Source organism: Emydura macquarii, unplaced genomic scaffold (assembly GCF_026122565.2).
Source record: "Emydura macquarii macquarii isolate MOO-44397 ecotype Brisbane River unplaced genomic scaffold, CSIRO-AGI_Emac_v2 contig_3220, whole genome shotgun sequence".
NCBI classification, from domain to species: domain Eukaryota; kingdom Metazoa; phylum Chordata; order Testudines; family Chelidae; genus Emydura; species Emydura macquarii.
This window is the reverse complement of record NW_027133357.1, coordinates 1,258,130-1,278,383: the sequence shown is the minus strand read 5'-3', so window position 1 is coordinate 1,278,383 and position 20,254 is coordinate 1,258,130. Positions and strand designations below refer to the sequence as shown.

General features: G+C 51.0%; 1 protein-coding gene across 1 annotated transcript; it reads right to left on the bottom strand.

The window, feature by feature from the left end:
* Positions 1–15,751, bottom strand: SYPL2 (synaptophysin like 2). The gene is made up of 6 exons (XM_067531723.1): positions 15,530–15,751; positions 15,289–15,360; positions 10,077–10,201; positions 4,936–5,137; positions 3,803–3,994; positions 1–2,945 (listed from the first exon to the last, which is right to left on the bottom strand). The coding sequence occupies exons 1-6, from the start codon at positions 15,575–15,577 to the stop codon at positions 2,817–2,819; spliced, it is 768 nt and encodes a 255-aa protein (XP_067387824.1). The 5' UTR covers positions 15,578–15,751; the 3' UTR covers positions 1–2,816.
* Positions 15,752–20,254: the final 4,503 nt, after the last annotated feature.

Genomic DNA, 20,254 nt, shown 5'->3' with positions numbered 1-20,254 from the left:
AAAATGCAAAGCCAGCACTAGCTAAGGTTGGTCCCTCCCCCTCCTCCTAGCCACAGGAGTCCCCTCCTCTGCTGATCTCTGTCACAGGGCAGGGCCCTATGAGGAGCAGCATGGCCCGGGGCCTGCAGCCTGAGATCCGTGGGGGTTATTCACGAAGGAGGACTGCAGGCTGGTATTGCTGGTGCCCCTGGGCTTGGTTAACATAGGAGGCTAGCATGAATACATCTCCCAGTGCTGGGCAAAGGGGCAGGTGCCAACCTTAGAGCCACTAAGCAAAAAAAAAAAAAAAAAAATGGATTGTATTTTATATCTCCCATTTCAAATAAATAAATACAGACACTGAACAAAACAAACCGCACAGTATAAATGGGCCCCAGCCCCTGCTTCCCCCACAAGGGCTGAGGTTAAAAAATAGAGAATTGCTCTCTCCTTTCCTCCGGGTTCTGGAGCCATTATTACTAATCACTGATAAGCAAAATAAAGACACAGCCATTCCTCTGTCCCTCCGTGGCAGGGATGGGTGCCAGCTCAATTGGCTGCTGGACTCTTGGAAGATCTGAGCCGCAGAGGTCCCTGCTGTGGCGTCTCCACCAAGAGGCCAGATCCTCAGGTAGTGTAAAGCAGCGTCACTTCCTGACTTGAATGGAGACGGGCTGCTTTACACCAGCTGAGGACTGGCTTTGAATAGCTCCCTCGCTTAGCAAACAGGGACACCGGCAAAACAGAAGGAACCAAACGTGGCTGGAGCACTTTGGTTGTCCTGGTACAGAAGCTGGTTAGCCCAGCCACTCTCAGAGCCACCCTGGTAGCATAGAAATTGCCATCCCAGACCAGACCAGTGGTCCACCTAGTCTGGGATCCGGTTTCCAGCACCAGGTGCTTCAGAGAAAGGGGCAAGAAAACCCATACTGGATAATTATGGAATAGCCTGGCCATGGGGGAGGTTTCTTCTTGACCCTTGGTAGTTAGTGGTGGCTTATGCCCAGAAACATGAGGGTTTAAACCTCTAGGAAGACAAGGATAGGAGAAGTCTGCCCAAGGGCCAGCTGGATTGGAAGCCTGGGTGGGAAGGGGAAGCCCTGCGGCAACAGATTGGTCAATTCTCTTCTCCCACGGGGCATCCCGTGGCCATGGTAGCAGGCTGAGGACCACACCACATGGCTACGGGGCTGTGCTGTGGGGAACTGGGCATCGCAGGCCCGTGGGGCGTGGCACAGGGCTCCATACAATTGGCCACAGCCCGTCTGCCATGGAGGGGCGAGGGGTGCTGATGGAACTCATGGGCCGGGAGGGGAAATGTACAAAATATGTAGGAATCGGGTCTTTGCTGAACAGAAGGTCCCACAGCTAACAAAGCACCATTAACATCAGTGTCTCCTTCAGCAAAAGGGAGCCCACCCCCTCCCCGGGGCAGAGGGGAAAGGAAAGGGAGAGAGTAAGACCAGAAGATTCAGAGTGAAGCCTGGATTACCTGGGCCCCTGCTGGAACCAAAGCTGTTGCCTGCCTCCAGGGGAGGTAGGGACCCCTCTGAACAGAGCAGTGCCCTGAAGCTCCTAGGGGTTTACGGACTTCAGCTGCTGAACATGTTGCAGGCCCCTTCTCCAAGTACGATGCAGTGTTGTTTTGGAGTAGCTGCAGCATGGCCCTGGGTCCTTCTGCCTGGGACCAAGTGTCATGAGTGTAGACTAATGGATTCCTCAAGCTACGAGAAAAGTCTCCCCTAGAAACCAAGCCAAGCTCTATGGCTCAGGGCACCGGAGAGGGTCAGTCTCACATTACGGCCCCTCGGGGAGCCGATGGAGCTGACGTTCACAAATACTTGGAGGTTTTATAACGAGGGAACTGGAGAAATCTGGGGATGCTCCTCAGCCATAGGGCAGGGAGGGAACGTGCACCAAGAGCTGCTAAAAGGCTGCCGTGGGAAGAGGAACCAGCTGGAGATCTGAGTGAGGAACCCTCTGCCTGCATCACCCACGTGTGGGATCAGAGATGGGTAAGGTCACCTGGATCACTGTCCTGCAAGGGCAGGATCACCTCCCCCGGCAAAAGACGTCTCCCGGATCAAGCTGCTGCTATACTAGATTATCTGGCCTAACATGCAGTCACCCATTGAGCCAAACTGGAGTAGACGAGCAGCTGAAAACCCTCCATCAGCTTCCCCGAGGAGCTACAGAATGCTGCAGGCCGAAGGGAAGAGGAGAAATATACTGGCCTTCTCCTCCCAGGAGTAAGAAATAGCATATTCTCCACCTTCCCTTTCTGCATCTTTTGTCTGTGTTCCTTGTTCCTAGTCAAGCAGGAGGGTAGGTATGAGACGGCCTTTCCATGGCTGGGCAGGAAGGGGTGCGCTTGCATGGGAGGGTTCCTGTCTTAGGTCTCCCCAGCATATCCACTATCACCTGCAAGTGACTACCCACCCCACCCAGTAGCATCTAAACTCCAGATTGGTTTAGGCTCATCAAGGCAGCTGTAAAGAGTAATTCCACACAGCCTCCGGCTGGGGGGCCAGGAACACAGAAACAAATAAATTACACTTATTAAAAAAAGTAATAATAAACCGTAAGTTGTGTAATAGCCACTTGGAGTCTGCGACGAGTTACGTATCCCTGGGACCGAGCCAGGACTCCCGCCTGCCAATGACTCAAAGGTGAGCATCCCATAATGCTCAGGAGGGATGCCAACATGACGATGGACCTCGGAGAGGACGGGGCTCCCACAGCACCGTGTGCTGGGACGAGGGGGTGTGTGAGACAAGGTGCTGGCCGTCCAGGGTGGAGGGAGGTCTCCGGAGGGGGTGGGCAGGCGGGGAGGGTCTTTATTGCTTGTCGATGGCTCCCTGTTCAGCAGAGTTCTCCTTGGTGGTGGTCTGCGCGTGCCATGAGGTCTCTTTAAACACAAACCAGCAGTTTCCAGCCCACAGAATAAAATTGATGAAGCCAAAGAGCTAGGGGAGAGTCAGAAAGAGAGGAAGCAAAGGGAACAATTACCGTGGATGCATTCCCAGCAAGACCTTCCTAGTTCCAGCATCAGGTGTGTGCACGACCCTCTCCTGGGTGGAATCAGAACTGCTCAGCTCTCTGTGGTATGTCCCCACCCTCCCGTGGCTGGGGACATGAAGGACAGAAGGCTGCCTACAGCTAATGGAGAGCCTCCGTTCGCTCAACAGACCTAGAGGCCATACGGACTTGGCAGTATCTCCTCCACTCTCTAATTGCTGCATCCGCTCCCGTTCCTGTGCTGAAGAGGCAGCATCACTAAGGAGTGCAGACAGCCACTCACAGCGACCGCCTCTCAAGGAAACACGCTTGGCACACGAGACAGCACCCAATGCGCCAGGGTTTCCGAGTGGTTCCTGGTGGTCTGCCTGGCCTTGGGTTAAACTACAGCGACACCCCCCGTGTGGCAAACACTCTCGCCCTAGTCGCAGGCAGTCCACGGACAGAGGTCGACGGGCCTGGCCCAGCTATGGCTAACATCCGCCTGTAGCTGACACTAACAGCTCATGCGTTGAGGACCCCGGGTCAATCTCCAGTGCTGATTTCCTCCCCCCATCACTCAAGGGCACGGCGCTGCACAAGCCCATAGTCCAGAGGAGCCTCCACAAATGCGCCGCTCCACTTTTGTGAGCACACGCCGAGGCAGGCTTTGCACCTCGTGGGCCAAGTCCTCAGCTGGTGTAAACGGGCCATGGCTTTCAGCAGCGCGATGCTGATTTACACCAAGCGCCAGTCTGACCGAATGGGATCCCTGCCCGCTCTGCCCGCGGGCAGCTGTGGCGCTCGCTTCGCCGCTGGCTCTTACCACGGAGATGTTGGCCAGCCCCATGGCCGGCGTGACCCCGGCGTTGCACACCGCCTGTTGGAGATGACACACCGGCATGGCGGCGATGAGGCTGGACGGCCGCGTGGCCCCCTTCACGTCTGACAGGCCTTTGCCCCAGGCTGCAGCCGCCACCAGCCAGAAGAAGGCGAAGGAGACACTCACGCAGAAATCCTGGGCGGGTACGAAACGCCATGCTGGCTCTGGCTGCCTGCACAGCAGGCCTTCCATCGCTCTCCCCAACCCCAGGGACCTCCATCCCCGGGACCTCCATCCCTGGGACCTCCATCCCTGGGACCTCCATGCCCACTTGGTCTCTGCTGCCTCCCCACACCACCTGCCCCCCAGCTCCGTCCTCAGCCTCTCCACCTGGTGTACTAGGGCAGTCCCCAAAAGATCTAGGCCCAAACCTCCAAAATGGGCACTAAATTCCGTGGAGGGTCCCACAAGTTTCCCAGCCCCTCCCCCCAATGTATGCAACTCCCTTGTTCTCTAATAAGCGAAGGGGTTTAGGAGCGCATGGCTTCCCACCACACAGCTTTAGTCTGCCCTTGCTGCCTGCATCTAACATCTCCCTTTCTTGACCTGAAACCCCAGGCACCAAACAGACCTGCTAAATCCCAGCATGAGGCAACCGACTTTGTCTGTGAGCCCCGGCTCTGAAACTGCCTTCAGCCTTTGCATCTAGCACGCAGAGCTGTGAAGACTATAAACACATGGCTGATGACCCTGGCCAGGATTAGGGGGAAGGTGCCTGTTATTGGTCAGCTCTGTCTCCCCTTGTGTTACCAGCATGACAGCACCACAGGGAGAGAGCTCCCAGGACTGGAAGAGTTGCGAAGACAGAATGATGGCTCAGACAGAAAGGAGTCAGAGGTCAGTGGCGAGGGAACCCATAGATGCTCAGCTCTGCCTCCCCTGACTTACTCTCCAGAGAAATGGGAAGTGACTTGCCCAAGGTCCCATAGTGAGTCAGTGGCAGAGCCAGAAATCAGACCCAGGAGTCTCCTGTGCTCTGGCCACAGTAAACACCCCAGGTTCCTTAGAGCCAGCCCTGCAGCCCGGAAGAGCCATCGAATTAACCCCAGCCCTGAGGGCTAAGGCAGGGATCTCACCACAAAGGGAAGCCTCTTGTTCTCTGTGTAGAGGGAGTGAAATCGCAGGTAGATCACCAGGGCTGCCATGCTGTAGAGGAAGGAGAAGACCCCCAGGGTCACAAAGAACTCAGCGGGTGCCGAGAAGTCCCCCATGAGATGCAGAGTCCTTTTAGTGGTGTTGTCCTCGCAGACAGGCATCTCAAAGGGAATCCTGGATAACCTGCCCACAGACAAAGAGATGGAGAGAGGGATGCATTTAGCAAAGAGGAAGGCACAGCGCAGGAGACAGAACGGGGATGAGACCTACAGCCGCTCTCTTGGGTGAAAGGAGCCAGCCTGTCTGAGGACTGGGATTGCTGGGTGAGCAGTGGAAGGCCTGCCCCCTCAGATGGGGGAGGGGCCATGGAACCCAGATATGGACTGCGTATGGAGGACCAAAGTGAACAAAGATGGCCGGGGGTGCAGGTCACAGGGTAAAACCAGTGATCCACAGCATTCAACTTCCTCCTCCCGGACAGATGGACGGCCGTCTTGGCCTGCCACTCCAGGAAGCTGCCAGGATGGTCCCAGCTTTGTGGGGTCATGGCTGGGAGTTATCCACTGAGCAAGGACAGCACGGACAGTGGCAGGGTAAGGTCCCCACACTCCAGCCTGCCAACGTGCCTCATCCCTTCTAGCGCTTGATCTGCACCAGTAGCCCTGCCCATGGCGGTATAAATGCTGGTGCCTGGTCTTACACTAGAGCAGCGCTACCTGTAGATGATTTGCTAGTGTAGACACAGTCTAGGAGTGAGTTCAGACTCCACAGCAGTCAGTTTTTGGCCACTCTGTCTATCTGGATTTCCATAAGGTTGCCCGTCACTGTGGTATCCAACCACCGCTCTGCTAAGGCTGCTGGCAAAGGGGGCCGATTCATGCCAGTAACAGAAGGGATTTTTGTGACTTGTCACTTCAGCTCTGGTGGGACACCCACCGACTCATTTCACACAGGCTGCCTAACAGCTATCGGATGGCAACGGCATTCTAATTCCATATGATCTGATTTAGACTGCACCCTCCCCGGGGGAACTGAGTTGTCCTTTGTCAATGGCAGTCAAGCAGTGACATGCATGCCATGGGTGCTACATAAACAACAGGTAATTTTCAGTCATTACCTTCCTATGCTGAATATGACACAGCCACCTGGGAGTGAAAAACTTTCTAGCCCTATCCCCCCCTCCCGCCAAGTGCCATGAATACTGTTGTTTTACTTTAAAGGAAAAGGGGGGTTTTATCACTTCGACCTGACCCTCTCCCTGCACTCTCAGAAAGCTGAATACAACAGCCCCGGGTTAGTACGCGAGAACTACAGATGGAAACCGAGGTCGGAGCTGGTATAAATCGACAAAGCTCCAGTGAGCTCTGCCCACATACATCAGGATGGAGGATGAGGACCTGACCTGGACAGTGAAACCATGTGGCCCACTTTCTATCTGGTGAAATGTATCAAGCAAGAGACCATTACATGGGGGACAAATTCACCATCTCAGGGTGTGAGTTTGGTGACGCAGCCCTTAGCAGACTGGGAAGACAGCTATTCTTTTCCATCTTGTGTTCGGAGCTGGGCAGGAGTCTTGCATATGTTGGAGGTCACACAGTTAGAGGAGCTCTGAGGGTGACGGCACTTGTTAAGGAGGAACTGAGGTATGCCCGAGATCTCACCCCACCCCCTTGCCAATTGTCCCTATTGAGAAGGGACCGTCACTGTTATTTCAGTAGCAAAGTTCCCCATTTCTCCCCTCTCTGAGCCTCCTAGCAGGCTCCCAGTCAAATGCATTTCAGAGAAGATCAGAGGTGTGCCTCTATTTATAGCTATCGAATGTTGGCAGGCAGGCCAAGATGTGTGGATAGATATAGCCATGTTCACACTTTTCATATGTTTAGCTTCACAGGATGGATTTCACTCTAATTCTGGCGTCTTTTCTACTCACCCGAGAGGCCTTTTTGCTGATCCCTAGCAACGTGGCTATTCCTGTGCTCGCTTCGACTTCCTTGCTGCTCGACAAACCTTTCTGGATTTGGAGTGGCAGAGAAATTAACAAATGCTGGCCATGATGGAATAGACCATTGGCCCATCCATTCCAGTACCCTGCTTCCAGCAATGGCCTATACCTGAAACATGAGCTGACGTCTGCAGCAATTTGCCTCCTGAACTCGGCAGCCATCAGGAACAGAGGTGACAGATTCCACAGTATATTCTCTCTCCCTACCTCACCTCCAAACAGGTGACTGAGGGATATTTTCCGAGACCAGCTGCCGCTTTTGAAAGTTTACCTCTGCGGGCGTATAGGAACAACTGTGCATGTTGCTGTGAAGGATGGGGTGAGGAATCGGTGTTGATTTATGAATATTGTATGCAACCTGGTTGCTGGCTATGGTGGTTTATTGGATGTTTACTGTCCATATGCATGGACTGTTGGGGGAAAAAAAAGTAGAAAGGCAACACTATGGATGCAGATAAGCAGCCACGCAGGGGGCATTAAAAGAGGGTGCCTGAGCTATTCGCTGTGAAGTTGCTATTTCCAAGCCTCAGGCCAAGTTACAACTGGGAGCCAACCAATCAAACAGAAATTAAAGAGTTCAAAAGTCTCTCTCTGCCTAGAGGTGGGGCAGTCATCAGGGAATCATAGACACAGACATCCATTTGGGGGTATTGAAGTAATCCGGCCTCCCTAGGCTTTCAAGGGGGTGGTGGGCCTCAGATAAGATAGACATGCGTGCAGACTCTTTCTTGTTTAATCCTTTTTCTCTCCTGCTATGCCTGGTTCCTACCGTTAAGGCTAAACAATGCTTTGGTGTAAGAAGTCTGTCTGGTTATCTGTACTAACCACTGCTCACGAGTTCCCGAAGAGAAGACCCATGGTGTTGAACCCACTCAAACCTGTTGGAGTAAGTACGGTAGATGCACGAAGTGCTGTAGTCCAGGCCCCAGTCTAAGGGTGAGAGAATCATGTGATTCCACCCCAGGGAGGTAAAGAATCAGGGACTGACATCTGAAGGGGTGCATTCAAAGACACCAGAGGGGTCCATCCCTGTACCATGACACCATGACAGTAGCATAGCACTCAGAATTCACAACTGTGACATTGACACCTGGGGGCTACAAGGGGTTAAAGTGGTCATCTCTGAATTCTGATGGTTTCCTCCATGCACCCTCATCAGCTGATTAAAGAGGATCTCTGAGCCCTTTAACATAAAGAGAATTGAGCACAGAAACTGCCTGACTGAAACAGATCAATGGTTTACCTGCCTAGCCCAGCATCTTATCTCTTAATAGTGACCAATGTAAGATGCTTTAAGAAAAACACCTTCTTTTAATGTGCCAGGGGAATGCAGCAGGGAGAGAATGAGGGAAGAAGAATTTCTTCCTGACCCAACTGGTGCTCAGCATGTGCCCTGAAGCATGAGTACTGAAAGCCCTTCCAGTTGTTATCAGAGCTACTATAGCTACAGGTGCTGCTTTTTATTCATACAAATACCTAATCCTTTTATGCAGCTTTGCTAAGCTATTTGCCTCAGATAATACTGGCACAAGTTCCTCTCTTGTAGGAACTGATACCAGGTCGATTCATGCATTTACCCATTCAATGCAGCCTGAAGATATCCAAAAGGTTTCACCTCAGTGACACAGCCTCCCTAACTTGTCTTGGACTAAGGGTTCCCTATGCTCTGGAGTCTGTTTTAATATCCTCTTCTCTGAACAGTTAAAGGGGTCAGAATAGATCTGTCCATGATGGATTGGTTCTCCCTTAGGTATTCCATCTCCAGGAGAGGCTCAGAGGATACACTTTTAAATACAATGCAGTCAAAGTTATTCAAGCATTTATTAACCCTGTTTTCAAGGTCCCTAAGTCACCCAGCAGAGGAATGATAAGAAGGGTCCATACAGAACACTGCATTACTGAGTAATTTTCCATCGAGTGGGTATGCCCATGTTACTGGAAAAAGTTTGTTATGGGGCTGGAGGAAAAAATATAACCAACAAAACGCACGACTGGCAAGCGCTCGTTGTGAGAAAGCACAGCCCAATTCCAGCCTCAAGAGCAGGGGTCTGGTCTGCTGAGGTGAGGAGAGGGATGTTTCTCCATGGGTCAGAACTTTATTTACCTCTTCTGGCCTGACTGCCGTTCCCTTTCCTACACAACGGGAGTTTTTCCAACATCGCTAACACCAGCTCAGCTCCACCGCTGTCCGCAATGCTGGGAGCAACTGCAGCCGGCGCCATGTTAAGCATCATGCCATTTACTCCTCAGAGCAGGTCTAAGAGATGGGATCTGCTGATGTCAAGGGATGCAGCTTCATCGACTTCAATGGAGACAGCTCAGACCCTCAATTGGCGTGAATCGGTCTGCGGTGCTTCACGTGGCCATAGGAGCTTTGCATAGACAGGGCTTTGGCAGAGCATGGAGGGGAAGTCTGGCTGCTCTTCTCTTTGATTGTTCCCACTTGTTTATTTAAAAATGCCTTGTTCTCTCTGCAACTAAGCATGCATAGGCACCAGCTGAACTGTCATACCATGGGATCAGGCAATGTGCATCTTGTGCCCACCTGCCTCCACTCTTCAGCTATCCAAAGGCCATGTTTTGCAGGTTCCTACTTGCAGTTAATCTTGGGTAACTGAATCCTATACCAGCCTGCACTCTCCCTTCCCTTTGCCCACACCCATTGCGGAAGGGATTTTCAAAACCCAAAAGAGCCCAAATGGGAATCATTTTTCAGTGGGCGCAGTTAAATAGCCACCCTTCAGCTCCCAGACTAAATTCAATCTGTTTAGGTCGCATTCAAATTAAAGAAAAACCTGCAGTGAGAGTCCCATTCGATCAGAAATATCAGACAGCCGTGAGTTCTGCAGGTTAACAACACATCACATCGAAAAGTATTTCCTTTTTGAAAATGGGAAATAGAAGCAAGGCAGTATGCGCTGGTTTGGGAAGAGCACTCATCTGGGAAGCTGCAGATAGGTTATGGGTTCTGGTCCCTTCACAGACCATGCTCCATTGAGTCAAGCACTGTTGTCAGGCCAGTCTGTCTATTCAGATGGATTAATCCCAGTCCCCAGTGGCATTAACCCTGAAGAGGAAGCATCCCCTGGGTTAGTACCCAGCAAGAACCCCAGTTACCTGAAAGGGTATCCAAACTGCACAGAGATGGCGGTCATCTCTTTCAGATTGTCATTGCATTTCACGGTAGCCCCCGTCTCCCCACTGAATGAGCTGCAGGATCCAAAGGCAAAAATGGCAAAGAGCTGGAAGAGAAAGCAAAACATTTTGGAGTCAGGAACTCCAGCTGGGGATAGTGAATTAGCAACATGCAACAGGCACTATCAGGTAACTCTTGTGGGCTCATTGGGCCTCCTGATATTTACAAGACAGCCCTGGTGATCACAGGTAAATAGTCCTGGGTTTATTTGGGACATTACAATGTTGCAGTGGCATTATCACAAGGTAACAATGGCGCATCCATAGATCATCATCAAGGCAATATCCCCAATGTTGCAATGTGGTGCCATAGTCACATGACATCCCTGTCACCTGGTGCAAGGACCCAGCAGAAAACACTGTCTCAGCAAGGTTTTTTCCTCGCGCAATACCGTTTATAACAAGAAATCAGAACAGGCCAACACAAGCGAAACATGGAGAAACATCCCTGTGACCCATGCAACTGATCTTATAGCCCTTCCCTGGGCAGCAGTGCAAGGGGAAGAAGAAGCAGAGCTGGAGTCAAACTCTTCTTCACAGAAGACTAGGCAGTGCTATGACCTAGACAGAGATGGAAGCGGTCCCTGTAGTCCAGTAGTTCTCAGCCAGGGGTACGCAGAGGTCTTCCGGGGGTACAAACATCAACTCATCTAGATATTTGCCTATTTTACAACAGGCTGCATGAAAAGCACTAGCAAAGTCAGTACAAACTAACATTTCATACAGATAGTGACTTGTTTAAACTGCTCTGTACACTAGGCCATTCAATCCTTGGCCTCTGGCTAAGGCCCAGTAAGGGAGCCAGTTAGTGCCGACTGTGATGGAGGTTTCGTGACATGGAATTGGTGGGAATGGGACTGAGACCATCAGCTCCTACGCGCCGGCAGGGAACCATCACCCAAGCTATCAGTCACTGCATTCCTGACCTGGAGAGCTGGATCCAAGCCGGCGACCTAGCAGTGAAAGGCTCTGGATCCCATTAGCAATCCTCTGAGCCAGCCTCTCTTCCGAATTAGGTTTGTTGCATAAAAACTAAGCACGTACCTTCCTCAGAGAGAACCAGACACGTCTGCAGGGACCCATGTCCTGGGACAATGAGAGATGCTATCTCAGACTACAACCTAGCCTGTCTCCGGATGCAAGTTCCCCTCCACTGGGATGCGCCCCAGTACTAGTGCTCTGACTTCAGCAGAGCTACGCCAGTTTACACTAACTGCGGTGCTGGTCCATTGATTCCTACTGAGGGTGGAGATGAGGCCTAGAGCAGGGAAGTGAATTGCCCAGGGGGGAAAAGTCAGGTAGTGGCAGTGTTGAGAATGGAACCCCAGTGTCTTATCTCACAGTTCCCTGCTCTAGCTAATAGACAACACCGCCTCACATCTGCAACGCCATGGGGAAGGGAATAACAGCATTGCTAGGATGACCCCTATAACTCTCCTTCCTAACAAGACCTTTTGCAGGTTCTGGGGCTGAGGGAGGTCTGCATAGGAAGATATCCAAACAGACAAAATGCCAGGCTGGCAGGGGTATTTACCCAGCATCCCTGCTCTGCTTTGCACCATGCACACCTCCAATGCCTAGCAGCTCAAAAGAACCACTTGGAACACAGTGGATACGGGCAGAGAATAGCTGCAGGGCCTGACGGAGGGAGGAGGAGGCAGGCAGCACGGCTTAAAGACAGCAAGAGCTGTCCCACTGATGGAGACAACTGGAGCAGATGCCTCCCACTGAGGCACATCATGGCACCTGGGGCTCTGATCACAAGGAATACACAGAGCCGCAAGGGCAGACAGGCCCCACGGACTGCAGCACGGCACCGCCCCAGAACACCTGAGAGCACAAGGCAGTGAGCATGTCGCTGGATCGTTAAGCTTCCCAGATATCTATAACCCCAGTGCTTTCTGTCGGGGCTCCACAGGGCCCAGTTCCTACCACCGAACAGCTGACAGCCCTTGTAATAGTCCAGAGCAGTTGATAGACAGCCCATGCTCTCAGTGGTCCCTCCTCCCTGCTGAGCTCTTCTGTTTCATCCCTGCCCATCTGTGCCAGCAACACAGGCTGGCCGGGCGCCATACCAGAGATCTTTTCTTACTGGCTCCCTTCCCCACATTGCTCACTGGCCCCCGGTGAGCTGGCCAGCTTGTGTGCACTCCAGGAGGCTCTGCGCTTGCTTGGCAGCTGGAGGTGCACACCGTGAGCGTGCGGGGGTGTGGAAGAGAACTGCCACAGGCGGGGAAGGAACCTGGATGGTGTCCCACAAAACCTAGAGCTGGCCACACTTCTTTCTTCCCCTCCCCTCCCACATAATTGGACATTACCTGCCCATGCCAATGGCGATCAGGCCCTTCGGTATCTTTTGAAGAGCTTCTGTTGTCGCCGCCCGGCCACCAGTCCCCTAAAGCACTCAATCAGCAGTTCAGAAACCAACGAGAGAAGCTGGTGTTTCCAGAATGGCTGATGCGGAGACATGCGGGCAGGTGGCGAGGACAGAAGCAGAGAGAGTCTGTTAAAAGAAAAATCTGTGTTTTCATAGGAACCTCAAGCTTCCTGCCTCATAGTGAAACCCAGCCCAGTAACCGAATGATCTCTCTCTGAAGGCCCGGAGACCTTGTTAGGATCTTTTTCCTTTAAAGCACCTTTTAATTCTCTTTCTGGGGCTGATGATGCTGAAGGGTCTTTATGCTTCTAAACCAAAATCAGTTTTCAATTACAGGTCCAATAAACTGATGTCTTGTTTTCTTTGCCCCCCGCCCCCACCCCTGTAATGAGTGTGTAATTCATCCATGCAGGAAATGGTTACAAGTCTCAAATGACATTTCCTGTTCTAGGTTCTGAGTTGAATTTCTTTTTCTCTTCCATTGGCACGGGGTGAAGATGAATGTAGTTCCTGAATAGTTTTCTGGTAACTCATGCAGAAACACTCTGCTGTGGTTAAGTTCATGCACCCTGAACTCTGGCTCCCACGAGCGACAGTAAGAAAAAACAACTCTGTGTGCGTGTACGAAAGAGAGAATGAAAACTTAGGCTGAACAGACTGCGGGGTTCACACTTCATCTATAACGGACTGATCCGTGTAACCAAATCCTGAACAGAACAGGGGGAGAAAAGACTGTTATGTCACCTTGGCCATTCCCCAGCCAGTGCAGTACTGATCCTTACTGTATATTCCCAAGTACTTTGTCCAGCCTAATTTTAAATGATGAAAGCAACATGTCTCTTGCTGTTTTACTTGAGACACTATACCACAGTCTAATAGAGCTCTTTGGCCCAGATGCTCAAAGGTGCTTTGTCTCCTAGCTTCCACTGAAAGCCTAAACACTTTTGTGGATCTTGCTCTTTGTTTTCCTGCATTCAGCTTAGGTTTTCTTGTTCAGTGTTATAGCATCCCTCCTAGTCACAGCCCTTCGAACCATCCTATATCATTCCTCTCCCTCCCCGGTATTAACACCCTTTTGATCCTATTGGCTAGCGGACCTGATCCCACAGCGTGCTGAAGCCCTTTCAACTCCAATTGATTTCAGTGAGAATTCTGGGTCCTCAGCACCTCTCAGTACTGGGTAAGTGAGACGTGAGGCCAATGTTTTTGAGACTTGCCACTGATTTTGGATGCCTCTACTTGTGGGTATTTGACTTCAGACATGTTGAATTTACAGAGGTGCTGAGCCCCAGCGGCTCCCATTGACTTCAGTCAGGACTGCAGGAGCTTAGCACTTCTGAAAAATCAGAGCCCCGGTGTCTCAAGTTGGGTTCCCAAAACCAGAGCTAGTTTTGGAAGGTGCTGGCCTAATGCACCCCATGTAAACAGGTTGAAAGCCAGCTTTTAAGAGGTGGTGTGGGTGTGGGTCAAGGAATGTGGGGTCTAGCCCTACCCCTATGAGTGACCTCGCTTCACTTTCCCGAGCTGTAAAATAGGGACAATAACACTCACCTGCCTTTGGGAAGTGATTTATGGCAGAAGAGAGTTCTATAGGAGAGCTGAATGCTATTGCTGAATAACTACAGCACATCATACGCCAAGTACAGGCTTCCCTGGATCTTGGCAGATCAAGAGTGTGACCCTGCCCATCATGAACAGTTCTGTCAGCTCATGGAAGCATGAACCAAATGGAGCGCTCTTGATGCGCCATGAGATATGACAGTGCTGACGTTCCTCGTTTATCTGGAAGGCCTTTTAAACAATTATCCTTACAAATACGATCATTCATAATTAGTGTTATTCGTTACACCAAAGCTGCGTTCTTCTAGAGCCTGTTTCATTCACAATGGCCTTAGCAAAACGCTGCTGAGTTAAGGTGCCTGAGAAATGGGTGCATATCTTCCCTTTATGAATGGGTATGCTTTAGCCTCAGAGAGGTGATTTGCCCAAGGTCACATGAGAGTCAGCAGGAACAGAACACAGGAGTCCTGGCTCTCAGCATCCTGCTCTAGCCAGCACATCTTTCCTTTAAAGGATTCAGTCAAAGTAAGGCTCTTTTGACATTTCCTTACATGTGAGCTGGAGATTGAATCTGCCGCCACAAAACAATCTGTGTAGCTTTGCCCATGGAACACATGTTGCTTTCAACATTGCTGTAACAGACAACTCCAGCTATTGCCACCTGATCGCCATGCTCATAAGGTGGCGGAAAGCTGTTCCATAGCAGATCTGTGTGTGGGGGACAGTTCCCACACACTCAGCCTCAAGTATTGGGGCCCAAATAAGTGCAGGACTCCAATCTTTCCCCGCCGGCGGTGTAGAGAGGAAAGTTCAGTGAGCTCAGGGACCAGCCAAGGCCTGGTATGTGCAGGATCAGAGCTCTGGAAAGGTTAAACCACTGCAGCCAGCTTTTTTCCTCCCCCGAGTGAAATGTGAGCAGGGCGAGCGCCAGTTCCCGGACCCCTCTCCAGAAACGCAGGCCTCCTTGCACATAGAAGGGCTGCTCTGGGAGGGGCACCGCATGCCCAGCCTCTGGACCCTACCCTGCTCCCATGCCCGAGTCACCAAGAGCTCCTCCCCCTCCCCTAAAAAGCAGCCCCCCCCCGCCCCCCAATGCCCTCAGCTGCAGCCTCCCCCCGGCAGCACCGCGTTGCTTTGGAGGAACGTCACCCACCTCCCTTGGTACCGAAATAGAAAGAGCCTCTGTGGCAAACTCACCCACTGCAGCACCTTAATGAAGCCCAGGGGCTCCTCCAGGCGGCCCCAGCGCAGCCCGAAGAGCTGCCGGCCCTGCAGGGGAGAGACAAGGGCGGGGAGCCACGGTCAGCCGAGCCCCGGGAGGCGCAGGAGGGAGGGAGGCAGGGCAAGAGGAGGAGAGGGGAGGAAAGGGGGAGAGGGGAGGGAGGGCAAGAGGAAGAGGGGGAGGGAGGAAGAGGGGGGCAGGGGGCGCTGCTGGTACCTGCTGCCCGGGCTCCTTGTCGCCAGCCGAGGCGGTGGGCTCGGACATGGTGTGGCCGCGGGCAGGGCTGGCCGCTGCGCGCTTCGCCGGGCGGAGCGCACCCGGGCAGGGCGATCGGCTGCGGGGGGAGCCCAGGCGCGGCGGGAGCGGACCGGGTGGGCTGGCGGCGGCGGCGGCGGCTGCCTCCTGCGCGTCGCCCTGTCGGCTGCACACACCAGCGATTCAAACTTCTGTCAAACTCGCAGCGAAACTCCGCGGAGTCACGTGGAGATCAAAACCCAGCCTCCCCCCCCGGCGCCGCCCCCCCCAGCCCCTCTGCTGGGGGGCACCAGCGCCCCCTGCCCGCCGCCGGGGCACTGCCGGCATGCATGTCTGTCCGTCTGTCTGACACACAGGAGAGAGAGAGAGGCAGGGACATTGCCAGTGGGTCTGCCTGCCTGCCTGCCTCTCTCTGACACAGGCGGCATGAGGGGAACCAACCTTGCCATAAATTCCCCCAGTTAACAGTAACTGAAATCATGCCCTGCTGGACTGTGATACACCATTCTCTAATGCCCCATAATTACTAACCGATTATCAGTGAATGTATCATAGCAAACCCAGAGTAATAAGTGACCAGCCATGGATAGATGCCAGCAGTGCCATGGTTCTGTCTCTACCCGCCTCCCCTGGGGGCTGTGCACTAAAGCAAATGCACAGCAAAGGGTTAAATTTCCCCACCAGCCCCCATGCCCTTTGCAACTGCAGATACATTTTCCCCCTCCAAGCCCCCTTGTGCAAAGCTGGTGCTGGGACACACAGTAATTCTAAATTAATTCATACCACTTAGTAATACCTTTCCTCTTTCCAGGATAGCTCATCTATCTGTCTGCCCCAGGCCTACCACTGCAGCCTCTGAGCACCTTCCATGGGAGGGTCTCCAGTCACAGTGCCTTTACGTATGGCCAAGCACCAGCTTAGTGATAGTTCAGGTTTCCTTTCTTTTTAAAAGACAACTCTTCTAAATGCTCTAAAATCTGCATGCTTTACTCCCATTGCCTTGAAAATTGGTGTGCTTCATGAGAGCACAGCGTAGAATCAATGTTCCAAAACTGGGATCATTTGAGAAAGAGGTTCCCAAGCAGCCCCCTCCCCACAAAAGTATTTCTTAGGGCTGACACATTCTGCCAATTCCTCCCCCACCACCACCCCCGACCTGGGGCTCAAAACATGTCTCTGATCATGCCCCAAATGATCTCAGATGCTCAACATTCACCTCCTTCCCACTAGTGCATGACACTCACAGCCTCTTTAGGGAAGCGATATTGAAATCATTATTTTAAAAAAGAGTTAAACTCACTGGATAGGCGAGAGCATAACACTCACATGCTGAACAGATTACAGTGTGCATGTGAAGAAAGGCTAGCCAAGAGAGTTGCTAGCCAACTAGTTTTCCTATATCCTGGGTGGCTCAAGGCGTCATCCCATGGCCACTGAAAACTGACCTACATGAAGGCACTTTAAGTTTGAAATCTACTCTTATCTGAAAGTGAAGTATAAACATTTTGCTAAAACTCACCTCTGTACAGGTTTGTTCCTTTGTTTTTAAATTATTGTTATTGTTTTGGGGAAATGTAATCTGAGCACATCAAATAATTCAGAAGGCACGGAAACTTTTTTTTTTTTAAAGGAAATACATTCCACATGTGAATCGTTGCTGGAGGGAAGGGGGAACTAGAGACAGAAGAGTGGGTGGAAATAGAGGAGAGGTGTTTGGGGTTGCAAGGAAGGATGGGAATTAATGGGAATGGGTGGGAGGAGAGGGAAATGCTGGAGGAAGTGGTATAAAAGAAGAAACACACCATTCTCCTCTCAAATGCTTAAAGTTACTGTAACCACCAAGTAATAAAACTCTCAAGAATTTAGAATATAGACCACATCTGTGATTTCTCTCAGCAACTATACACTGCAAATATTTCAAAGCATGATCATTGTCTTCAATGCACTATAACAAAGTGTACATGTACAAGAGTGGGGAGGAGTACTTAGAACTCACACAGCAACTGTGTGGCCTACTGAAGAGACCACTGGAGTGGGACTATTTCTGTCACATCAGTGCTATATTCCTCAGTTTCCCCATCTCTAAAATGGGGAAAATGCTTTCAGATTTACCGATGAAAAGTGCTATATAAGAGCTAGGTATAATTATTACCTAGCCACAGAAGCATATCAACTACAAACCTACCTGATAACTATGACTGCCTAAATAATCACTAACTCCTACAACAAACATTTATCTTTCTCTTACAAAAACTAGGAAACTCACAGTCTAAAAACATCATTAGTTTAGAGTTCAGGTTGCTCTGTAGGCCTTCCAGAACATCGAGTTCAGCAAAACTCAAACCTCTCAAAACTAGTAACTCAAGAATTAAGGTGTTTCAAACTTAAACACTTTGAGACACTTGTCCACAACCTCTTTGAGCAATGACCCGTATACCCATAACAGCCATACTTGTACTCTGCCTTTGCAAATAGTGCCCATCACTCAGGGAATAGGGACACATGACGACTGCAGCACAGAGTCAACCACTTTCTCTTTGCAAAGGCAAAACTTGTATTTAGGTGAGCTGTACTGATCAGGGGCTACCTACACCTGTTCTACTCTCAAACGCCAAGCCTACACCCCAGAAACAACCTCATGCTTGTTAAGTTTTATAGCCCCTTTGCTTTCTTTTACAATCCATTCACCCATACTCACAGGATTCCATCTAACACTGTATTTTCAGTTGCCCATCATTAAACCCACACACCACCCTCAAATCCCTCCTCTCTGCTGACAATCCCATGGCAAGAAGACCCTTCTGCACTGCTACTGACACAACCTACAGAAGTGTGTGCTGAAATGAGGCATGCTGGATCCCCTAAGGTACACATGCACCTCTTTCCTTTTATTACACACACACAGGGGATGGGAAGGAGCTGATACCCACACAGAGGGCCTTGGCCCCCCCCAATCTCCTCATATCACAATCACATCACAATCTGCCAAGCTGCTCCAAATAATCCCTCCACCATTCAGTACAGCTACACCTCGCACAGTGAATGCAGCTGTAGTGGATGTAGGTAATTCCCAGTGGCTTTTGCCAGCTCCAGAGGGACAGAGTTAAGGTTGCATTGGTGTATACTTTATCTCTTCATTTCCTGGTTTTCAGAGATTTAAATGTCTCTGAACTCGATATTCTGGAATCCCACCAGGCAACATAAACTCTGTGTTAACCAAGTTTTGTGTCAGTGAATTAACAAATGAACCATGCTGTCTATATATTCTTACCTCTCGGAGTGTCGTCAGGATCATTATTATCCCTATTTTTACACATGGGGAAGCTGAGACATGAAGGGAGTAAATGCTTTGCCCAATGTCACTCAGCAAATCTTCTGTACAGCCAAGAAGAGTAAGGTGCTCTGATAGTATGGGGATGGGGATTAGAGAGACCAGTGGTACTCAGCCTTTTCCATACTGTGACCCGATGTTACCATAGAAACTATTTTCAAGACCCTCCTCCCATTTATCCAGAAAGAAAGCAAGGATGGGTGTGATGACATGAAACTGTTTGTGAGCTCCAGGTTAATAACCCATTCATCACTCCTATGTCTGCTGCTTCCCAGTTCCCTGATTTAACCACTATACCTTGCTTCCTTTTTTTGCTAATTTCCCAGTTCCCTGATTTATGCACTTAGACTGGGGATCAGACTGTCCTCTACATAGAAATATGCTGCACAGAGGACTAGAACCTCATGAAGTTTTGCCAGCCTCATTTCTCTGGTGGGCTGCTCCCCTCTCCCATGGAATGAGGTGGGGGGAGGCGAGATGTTGCCCTCTCTAATGACAGGTAACTATGCCCCAGTTCATTGAACATCAAGAACAAAGTTTCTTCTCTGCCAGCAGAAAATCCCATGCCCTGCAGTCCCCAGTGAGCCTACCTTGGCACTGCTGGGGTGATGGGCACCTCTTGATAAAGTCTCTAAATTGGGGAGAAGAACGGCCATCTCCCAGCATGGTGGATCTGCACTTTTTCCCCCACTAGTAACAGATCCGGCTGGTAGGCTCAGTTAGACCATGGCTGGTTTGAGAAATAGAGAAACAGATGAGAACAAAGAATTTACACTAGTGCTTGTGCAGACCCAGCAACAGGAAGCTATGCTACCATGGAGTGGGAAATAGAAGTCACAAAGGGTGGAGGCTAGTAGTGGTTTCCTTATGTGCCGGTCAGAATGTCTCAGTTCCTACTTGCTCTGTGGAGCTGACAGCCTCTGTTGCTTACCCCAAAATCTATCTCCGCTGCTACTAGGAAAGACAGTTCTAAGCCAAGTCCAGCTCTTTGTCCTTAGTTCAAGGACAACATCATGTAGACAGGTTACCCCATTACATATCCCGTTAAGGCTTGTCCAAGATTTCCTTTGTGAGCTGGTGAGGCCCAGCATGGCATAATGCAGGGGTTCACAAACTTTTTTTTGCTGGGGCTCTTTGGAAATATTTCAGGCTGTGACGATCCCCCCCAAAAAGTGATAACCTCCCCCATGCCATACCACCCTTACTGGCCTGCGTGGGGGCTGACAGCTCGCAGTCCCTCCCATAATAACCTCGCGACCCCTTGAGGGGTCACGACCCCCAGTTTGAGAACCCCTGGCATAACTGTTTGTTCTCAAAGTGAAATGCAGGGCCAGTACAAGCCAGGGCTACGCATC

Bases quoted from the DNA above. Each gene is read 5' to 3' on its own strand.
- SYPL2 (XM_067531723.1), bottom strand. From the start codon at position 15,577: ATGTCCGAGCCCACCGCCTCGGCTGGCGACAAGGAGCCCGGGCAGCAG. The intron at 3,995-4,935 runs GTGAGATCCCTG...GTACCCGCCCAG, and splicing joins ACAAGAGGCTTCCCTTTGTG to GATTTCTGCGTGAGTGTCTC. The intron at 2,946-3,802 runs GTAAGAGCCAGC...ACTCTCCCCTAG, and splicing joins GGCTGGCCAACATCTCCGTG to CTCTTTGGCTTCATCAATTT.